Here is an 8828-nt window from a genome sequence, read left to right as displayed (position 1 = left end):
CAATGACATTAGTGAAGGAGCCAAACCAATAAGTGAAATGAAACAATTAACATCACTTAATGTCTCCAACAATCAAATTAGCGGTAAAGGAGCCAAATATATAAGTGAAATGAAACAATTGACATCACTTAATATTTCTAACAATCGAATTGGTGGTAAAGGAGCCAAATATATAAGTGAAATGAAACAATTAACATCACTTAATATTTTTAACAATCGGATTAGTGATGAAGGAGCCAAATATATAAGTGAAATGAAACAATTGATATCACTTGATATTTCTTACAATCAAATTGGTGCAGAAGGAGCCAAGTTCATAAGCGAAATGAAACAATTAACATCACTTAATATTTCTTACAATGAAATTAGTGATGAAGGAGCCAAATACATCAGTGAAATGAAACAATTAACATCACTTAATATTTCTTACAATGACATTAGTGAAGGAGCCAAACCAATAAGTGAAATGAAACAATTAACATCACTTAATGTCTCCAACAATCAAATTAGCGGTAAAGGAGCCAAATATATAAGTGAAATGAAACAATTAACATCACTTAATATTTCTGACAATCAAATTAGTGGTAAAGGAGCCAAATACATTGGTGAAATGAAACAATTAACATCACTTGATATTTCTAACAATCAAATTAGTGATGAAGGAGCTAAATTTTTAAGCGAAATGAAACAATTGATATCACTAAATGTTTCTAACAATCAAATTAGTGGTAAAGAAGCCAAGTTCATGAGTGAAATGAAACAATTAACATCACTTAATATTTCTAACAATCAAATTAGTGATGAAAGAGCCAAATATATAAGTGAAATGAAACAATTAACATCACTTGATATTTTTAACAATCTAATTAGTGATGAAGGAGCCAAATACATCAGTGAAATGAAACACTTAACATCACTTGATATTTCTTACAATGAAATTAGTCACATAAGTGAAATGAAACAATTGACATCACTTAATATTTCTTTCAATCAAATTAATGATGAAGGAGCCAAATCAATAAGTGAAATGAAACAATTGACATCACTTGATATGTCTTACAATCGAATTGGTGGTGAAGGAGCCAAATACATTAGTGAAATGAAACATTTGACATCACTAAGAAAATAAGCTGCTAGCCTAGCTTAAAATATTGAACATGTTCATTAAAAAATACGTTGAGCTTTTCAATTGAACTTTACCAAACTCCACATTGTAACCATGTTATAATCATGAAAAGAATAATTTCTTGAATAGTATAAAATCATGCAACATGTTGCTGCCAAGTCATTCGATGAAAAAACAATCAAAAGCCACAAAGATTGCAAGTATTTAGATATCCTCTTCTTTTCAAAAATGTAAAACTTATTAAGACTAAATTGCTTAGATCCTTACATAATGGAACTTTATCAGATGTTCAAATCAATACTACAGAAATGGATTAACTTTGTATTATATCAATGAAATGTAACACTACTTTAATTGTATTCCAATTTTTTGTTTACGACCCGAGCATGGGTTGAACCCCAATAGAATATGTTATAATTGTTTGTTTGTTTGGATGGATTTATATCAATAATTTGAGCTGTTAAGTACAGTAATACAAGACGAATTTCACGTTTGTTTCAGAGGTTATATTGAAATCACATTTTCCTCACAAACTAAACTAAATGACTCAACTCACTCACGAAGAATTATTCACTCAAAACATGTGTGGAAGTGGCCTCGCTCTCAAAAAGACTGTTCGAATTCTTCAACAAGCGTATTGTTGGTGCTACCAAGAATCTTCAACAAGTTAACCCAAAGATGATCATCTTATTGGATTGGCAAGCTTTCGGTGCATTGCCAACAATTATTATCAAGTACAAGTACGAAACTCGTGCTGAAGAAGATACCTTGTTGAATAATAGCATTAAATTCTTGACTGAAAGTGCTAGATTGAGTAATTTGGCTGAAATTGCCAAGGTTTTCATTAAGGATCCTGATTGTAAGGAAGCATTCTTGGGATTGGAATTTTCAGAGTTGTTCACAATGCTGACAGTAAGGAATCATCTGGTTTCCTTGGTTATACTAACAAGGTTGATGGTACTGATTTGATTGTTACTTTGGATTGTAATGTCTCACTCATTGCAAATGTTGGTAATGAATCTAGAGGTCCAGCTGCTGATAATGAAGTTAAAAAGTTGATTAATGCTTTCTAAATAAATCATTTCTCTTTTAAAGTTAAATGGGCCACATGGTTTTATCTTTTTTCTTTTTGACGAGAAATAATAAAAGGCAATTTACGACCTAAACATTAAAATTTCATCTAATTACATTTATCAACCCTGCTTGACGTAAAAAACCAAAACAGATTTGAGAATTGAATAAAGAAATCATGTTTTATATAAATTCAAACTTTTGTTTAAACAGCTCAACTATTCCATTATTAATAATTTAATCGAAACATTTAAATTACTTACACAGAGCCATAATCAAAGCAGAGTTTGGAGCTGCATAAACCATTCTTGATGTGAAACCTTTCCAAAAGGCAGTTGGACCTTCATATTTGATAATCTTTCGTACTGCATCACCAAAATTCTTGTAGTACATTACATCCTCCTCCATGGCAATATTTTGCATCTTCATTCTTCTTTGAACTTGGAATCGTGTTTTCTAATTATTTAGAAAAAAATCAATAATTCATTGAAAAATATTATCTCAATACTTACAATTACATCCAATGGAAGGGTACAAAACGATCCAAATCCAGCTCCAATAGCTCCACAAAGTAAGGTTGTTGAAAATGGAAGAGTTTGTTGTGAGGTTTGTTTTTGAAACAGTTCCTTCATTCTTTCATAAGTTAAAAAGTAAATGGCACTGAATGGACCAAATGATGCCAATGTAATCCAATATCCCTTGTAAAGTTGTAAAAATCCATCCTTTCTAACAATTTTCATGAGTTGAGTAAGATTGATTTCATTTCCTCGTTGAACTATTGTTCATGTAATTATTTCGTAAATTCAAAAGTTCTATATAAACAAACCTTGTAACCTTTCTTTGAGAACATCATGTGGAACCCAAAATACACAACTAACACTCTCAGCTGCTAAACCACTTGCTAAATGGACAAGTGCTGTTTCTCCCATCAAATTCCTCGAAAGAAAATTATCACCATTCTTTTCCTTTAAATAATTTCCAAGTATATACAATTTTTTCTTACAATATTCATATGAAGTCAAGTACAATGTAATTGCAGGTCCAGTAAATATCAATGATGCACCCAATCCTTTATAAAAACTTCTAGCACCTTCATATTTTGTCATGCTTGTAATTGCATGAAACGTATTTCTATAAATTTGATTTCCACCATTCGTATTTGCTCCTCCTTCAAAAATAGCAGTTGATAATTTTGATGTAAGCTCTGGATTGGTAATTTGTACCTGCCTATAATTTCCGATCCTGTTTTAAACTATTATTCATATGAAGATACTTACATTCTTGCTTTTATGGTATCGATCGGATGTAGAGCCAATCGGGCTGCACATCCAGCCAAAGCACTCGATACTATAACGTTGGTAGTAGATGGTTGTTGTTCCGAATGCACTATTTTCGGAAGTGATGATGATGAATGAGTCCTCTCTACTTCTTCAACTTCAATTTGATGGTGAAGAGTTGATTTTTGCATTTTTTTCAGAGTTGATTATGAAAATGAGCGCACTGCATTCTTGTAATTAAAGTTTGAATAACTATTACTCCTTTCAGAGGAGGTATTGAAAGGAAATTGATCTCCTTGATTCAAAGATTCTCAATGAGCTTGATGCTTTACTGGTTGACTTCAAGCATGCTTGTGGAATAGTTTTATTTATTTGCAAAATGGTTTGGTGGTAGATTGATTGCTTGAGGAGGAACGTAGTCATCATCTCTTTGGAAAAGTACTATAATTACAGAAACATTGTCTTTGCTGTCAAGTCCCCTAACACAATGATCTAGTACATCCTCACAAATTGATCCTAAATCAAATTTTCCAGGTGTTGGTGATTGATTTTCTGGTGCATCAAATCCAGAATGTTCAGATCCATGAGCAGAAGATGGTTGTTGAGGTGGGTCACCTGGGTAGGTTAAACGTTTGTATGTGCCATTCTTTTGTTCAATCAATCGTTGCAAGACGAAGTTTGTTGCATCAGCATTTGACATGACATCCCAGACACCGTCACATGCCAAAACAGCAAAGTTATATTCACTATTATCATTCAAATCAACAACAACTCTCTTAACTTCAGGAAGTGGAATGACAGCTTGTTCTTCCTGTGGCAACTTGTCGTATTTCTTATAACTCAAATCTCCAAAACCTCTTGAAACAGCCAAAGTACCGTTTACTCTACCAAATTCCACATACGATTTTGCCTTTGAAATTCTGGCCTTTTCACTGTTGACTTGGGGTTTGTGGTCATAGCTCATTGGCTCTGTCTTTCCCTTATAATGTAATACAGTTCTGGAATCACCAGCATTTGCACAAATGACTTCCAATTTATCTTTTCCAATTCTTTTTACAGTAAGTGTGGTAGCTGTTGAACCACTGTCATCAACTCCAGCACATGATTTATCAAATTCTGTGTCGGTTTTTAAAAATCCTTGTTCAATATTTTGATCATTATTCAATAAACTCCAAGCAGTCATGTTTTGATTATTCTCAACTTCCTCAAGTAAAACTTGTTTAAATAAATTCTTTGACAAAAACTCGGCACATGTATCACCTTAATTATTATTTTGATTCCAAAGTTAACTCATCATCACAATCATGATATTAATACAAACCTGAGTGACCATCAAACACTGCAAAGAATGAAACATGTACATCTTCCCTCTCAATTGCTTGTTGTACTTTCGGAGGAGCAACTCGAGGCAATTCTGTAAAATAGTTGTGTCGATCTTCCATAGATAAACGAAATCCTTGCATACTACTACATCCGAACATTGCATATCCATTCTTCCCCACGTGAGTGGTCTTATCAGTGACTGGTTTATCCAAAATTTGTCCCATATTGTTTAGCTTCTAAAGGTATTTTATTTGTCTCTGAATTTTTATTTTTGGCGCCCAAAGTTCGTAACCGTAAATTTTGCTTGTGCAATGTAATACATTGTTTTGTATTTAAATTTGATAATGGTTAATTTCGTATGAACTCAGTATACAGATCGTAATGAACCAATTCAAAAGATACCATTATTTTGGGTGATTTCCATTAAGGAAAGTTTACACGTTTGGTAAACTCACATTAAAATAAAAAAACCAAAACTATTCGATTTCTATTTTAGAGGCAGTAAACTTGGTTGCTAGTATCGAAATAAAACTCAAAAAGATATCCAGAAAGCAAAGAGACAAACCAATTAGTTGACTGAGAAAATGGACGAAAAATTACCAGTACCAAAGGAATTAGGAAAGCAAAATAAGAGGCATCACATTATTGCTGTCAATGGACGTGATCGTTCATGTGGAAAATTCATTAAGAGTGGACGTATTTTGAGAAATGATAAGAAGAGTGGAGGTGGAAAATACAATTATGGTACCATTGGAGACGAATCAAAGGTTTATGTGAATGATCAAGATGGTCTGCTCAATAAGGATCTGATTAATCATGATGCCCAAATACTTGATCAAGTCAATGGAACGAAAACAGTTTCAATAGTACCTCCAAAAGAAGAAGAAAACGAAGATGAGGATGAATGGGAAGGTGGTGAAGATGATGAGTATTATGACGAAGAAGGTGGAGAAGATGTTGACGAATGGGAAGACGAAGAAGAATAAACATTTTCAAAATTGTCCTAATAATTGTTATTTGTTAATTATTCATCTTCCTCGACATCGAGAGCAACAATACTCTTTCTGGTACTTTCTACCTTGTCAATATTGTGTTTAATGACTGTCTTCTTTCTGTTGGTAGGTACCTTTTTCACTCTATTAAGGGCAGTATCTGAAGATAAGGTACCATGGTGTTGTCTCTCATGAGAGGCTGCATCTGGAACATTTTCCTTTGGTGTGGAAGGTGTTGGTGAAAAGACATTAATTAAAGGAGTGTCATTACCACCACCAGAGCTTGGTGAACTCTTAAAAGATGGAGGTGGACCACCCATAAAACCGAATGGTGGTGGAGTTCCAGCAGAATTTTGTTTCAGTTTGGCCAATTTTTCTTGAATGGTCAATGGTTTAGGAGTACCTGATGCTTCAGCAGAGGTTGGAGATGTTTCTGAAGCAGTAGGTTGCTTAAACTTGACTAGCCTGTCTTGGACGCTTGAGGATTTAGTTTCTGAAGGAGGTGGAGTTGTAATAACCTCTGGACTAGATTCTTTAGGTTTGAATCTGTCAGCAACAGATCCTGCTGCTGATTTAGGTTTTGGTTGTTCTGGAGTTGGTTCATCCTTCTTTTCAAACATGGCAAATTTGTTTTTCACAGAATTTGAGCCAGTTGTTGGTTCTTCCTTCTTTGGAGTAGGAGTTGCTGGTTCCTTCTTTTCAAACATGGCAAACTTGGATTTAAGACCTCCTGTTGTAGAAGCGGATCCTGATGTGGCAGTGCTTGGAGTTGTGGAAGGTTTTGAAACAGGTTCAGTTGGTTTCAACTCAACCTTCTTTTCAGTTGAAGCAGTGGTTGGTGGAGCAGATGTTGTTTCAGTTGACTTTGGTTCAACTTCCACTTCAACCTTCTTTTCTTCATTAGCTTCTGTTGGCTTTGGTACAACCTTAATTTCAACCTTCTTTTCAGTGGTTGGTGAAACAACAGGTTTGGCAACTTCAGCCTTTTGTTCAGTTGTTGGAGCACTAGTTTCGGTTTCCTTCTTGAAGAGTGAAACTTTTGGTTTGGTGGCAGTAACAACCGGTTGTGGTTCTTCCTTCTTTTCAAACATGGCAAACCTTGATTTAAGAGAACCTCCTGTTGTAGAAGTGGATCCTGAAGCTGATGTAGTAGCTGGTGTTGGTTTTGAAACTGGTTCAGTTGGTTTGACATCTACCTTCTTTTCAGTTGAAGCAGTAGCGGTTGTTGATGAGACAGTCTTTGGCTCAGGTTTTTGTTCAACAGCTTTTTCTGTTGCTCTTGGAGAAGTAACTGGTTTAGTGACCTCAGGTTTCAATTCAGATGTTGGAGATTTTGGCTTAATATCATCTTTTGGATTTTCCTTAATTGTTTCAGGAGCCTTTGTTTTAACTGTAGTTTCTTGCACTGCTACTTTTGGTGGTTCAGCTGATGGTTCAGTCTTATTTTCTTCCTTAGGAGGAATTGTCACCTTTTCTTCAACTGGTTTAGTTTGAGGAGAAACACTCTTATTTGCACCAATAGTTGTTGGAGTCGATGTTTCTTGAGTCTTTGGTTTTGTCCACTTTGCTCCAGAACCAACAACAGGTGGCTTTTCCTCTGTTTTCTTCTCAAACATTGAGAACCTATCCTTAATACTATTTCCTGTTGTCGAAGGAGTACTTATTGAAGAGGTGGACGGAGTTGTTGAGGTTGTTGAAGAGGTGGTATTTGGAACTGCAGTCACATTGGATGAAGTGATCGGAGCAGTTGTGGTAGGACTAACTGGTGATGTTTTAACACCACTACCTGTTCCACTAGTGACTAAGGAAGGTGTGGTTGAAGGTCTAGAAGATGGCATAACAGTTGCACTTCTAGTTTTAAATACAGGTGGTTGAGTTGTCGGTGGTTGTTGCTCGAATAAATTCTTTCTATCCTTCAAAGAACTAGTACTGGTGCTACCACTTGCTGTCGATGTAGTTGTTGTTGTTGTGTTTGGAGTGGTAGAACTTGTGGTTGGTGGAGTTGTTGTGGTCGAAGATGTTGTAGATGGTGAAGGATTGGTCGAATTTTCCTTTTCCATGTTGAAAAATGGTGAAGATGATAATGCAATTGACAATCTTGGTGAAGCTCTTGGAGAGGCCTGTACTGCATTGGAAGATGCAGTATTACTTGTTGTTGCTGTCGTATTATTATTCAAACTTCCATTCAAGAATGGTGAGCTGGAAAGATGAATGGAAAGTCTTGGTGATGCTCTTGGAGAAACTGTTGGTTGTGTGGTATTGCTACTATTACTGTTATTACCATTGCTGAAGAGAGCTAACTTTGCTGCAATTCCAGATGGTTTCTTCTCGGAAGGTGTTGCACTCATTGGTTTTGTCGATGAATCACTATTTGAATTATTGGTGGATGATAATGCTGTGTTTACCCTTGTGCTAGTATTGTTAGTAGTGACAACAGAAGGAGTCGAGGAGATTGTTACAGTCTTGGTTGGAGGTTTTACAACAATAGTAGGATTGGAAGTAATATTATTCTTACTAAGAGAATTGCTTGTTGCACTCGTATTAGTAGTAGAGGAAGTATTTAAAGTAGTGCTAGTAGGCTTGACAAATAATGTTTGACTTCTAGGCTTTGGCTGTACACTCAATGAAGATGCTTGCTGTTGTTGTTGCTTAATACTTCCAACAGATGTTACCGAACTCTTAAATGGAGCCGTTGTATTGTTGTTATTACTATTAATATTGCTCTGGAAGAAAGCCAGACGTTCTTGTATTTTGGCAGACATTTTCAAATGAAGATTTGTGATGTTTTTAAATAAATAAATTGAGTAATGAAGATGAAGAAAATAAATAGGATGATACAAAGTAGTAGTATAGCAGTGGCAGTGTTAGTATTAGATTAGGTAGATTGGATAACACAAGTTGAATATATATAAATAATTGCAATTAAATAATTAAAATCAGAGGAGAAATATCACCCGAAAAGTATTGTTTTTTTTCGTGTGGAGTGAGGAGACGACGAGGATGAGAAACAGCACACACACAAATATTACCAAATTGTGT

The 8828-nt window shown here is 35.0% G+C and overlaps 6 protein-coding genes across 6 annotated transcripts; 3 read left to right on the top strand and 3 right to left on the bottom strand.

Moving 5' to 3' along the window:
* Window positions 1–37: 37 nt before the first annotated feature.
* NAEGRDRAFT_51267 (uncharacterized protein) lies at window positions 38–1129 on the top strand (the record flags this gene model as incomplete). Its single annotated transcript, XM_002673935.1, has 1 exon — window positions 38–1129. The coding sequence occupies one exon, from the start codon at window positions 38–40 to the stop codon at window positions 1127–1129; it is 1092 nt and encodes a 363-aa protein (XP_002673981.1).
* Window positions 1130–1804: 675 nt separating this feature from the next.
* NAEGRDRAFT_70922 (uncharacterized protein) lies at window positions 1805–2199 on the top strand (the record flags this gene model as incomplete). The annotated part of the gene is made up of 2 exons (XM_002673934.1): window positions 1805–1985; window positions 2021–2199. 2 exons carry the CDS (start codon window positions 1805–1807, stop codon window positions 2197–2199), a joined length of 360 nt encoding a protein of 119 aa, XP_002673980.1.
* A 163-nt stretch (window positions 2200–2362) lies between these two features.
* Window positions 2363–3666, bottom strand: NAEGRDRAFT_56273 (mitochondrial carrier protein). Its single transcript, XM_002673851.1, has 5 exons — window positions 3475–3666; window positions 3024–3424; window positions 2710–2972; window positions 2461–2653; window positions 2363–2415 (listed from the first exon to the last, which is right to left on the bottom strand). The coding sequence occupies exons 1-5, from the start codon at window positions 3663–3665 to the stop codon at window positions 2381–2383; spliced, it is 1083 nt and encodes a 360-aa protein (XP_002673897.1). The 5' UTR covers window position 3666; the 3' UTR covers window positions 2363–2380.
* A 172-nt stretch (window positions 3667–3838) lies between these two features.
* On the bottom strand, window positions 3839–4657 carry NAEGRDRAFT_70920 (uncharacterized protein; the record flags this gene model as incomplete). Its single annotated transcript, XM_002673850.1, has 1 exon — window positions 3839–4657. The coding sequence occupies one exon, from the start codon at window positions 4655–4657 to the stop codon at window positions 3839–3841; it is 819 nt and encodes a 272-aa protein (XP_002673896.1).
* A 724-nt stretch (window positions 4658–5381) lies between these two features.
* NAEGRDRAFT_70919 (uncharacterized protein) lies at window positions 5382–5783 on the top strand (the record flags this gene model as incomplete). Its single annotated transcript, XM_002673933.1, has 1 exon — window positions 5382–5783. The coding sequence occupies one exon, from the start codon at window positions 5382–5384 to the stop codon at window positions 5781–5783; it is 402 nt and encodes a 133-aa protein (XP_002673979.1).
* A 38-nt stretch (window positions 5784–5821) lies between these two features.
* NAEGRDRAFT_51264 (uncharacterized protein) lies at window positions 5822–8551 on the bottom strand (the record flags this gene model as incomplete). Its single annotated transcript, XM_002673849.1, has 1 exon — window positions 5822–8551. The coding sequence occupies one exon, from the start codon at window positions 8549–8551 to the stop codon at window positions 5822–5824; it is 2730 nt and encodes a 909-aa protein (XP_002673895.1).
* Window positions 8552–8828: the final 277 nt, after the last annotated feature.

This window comes from Naegleria gruberi (genome assembly GCF_000004985.1).
Source record: "Naegleria gruberi genomic scaffold NAEGRscaffold_43, whole genome shotgun sequence".
In the NCBI taxonomy this organism is placed as follows: domain Eukaryota; phylum Heterolobosea; class Eutetramitea; order Acrasida; family Naegleriidae; genus Naegleria; species Naegleria gruberi.
The sequence above is the reverse complement of the archived record's forward strand: the minus strand, read 5'-3'. Positions and strand labels throughout refer to the sequence as shown.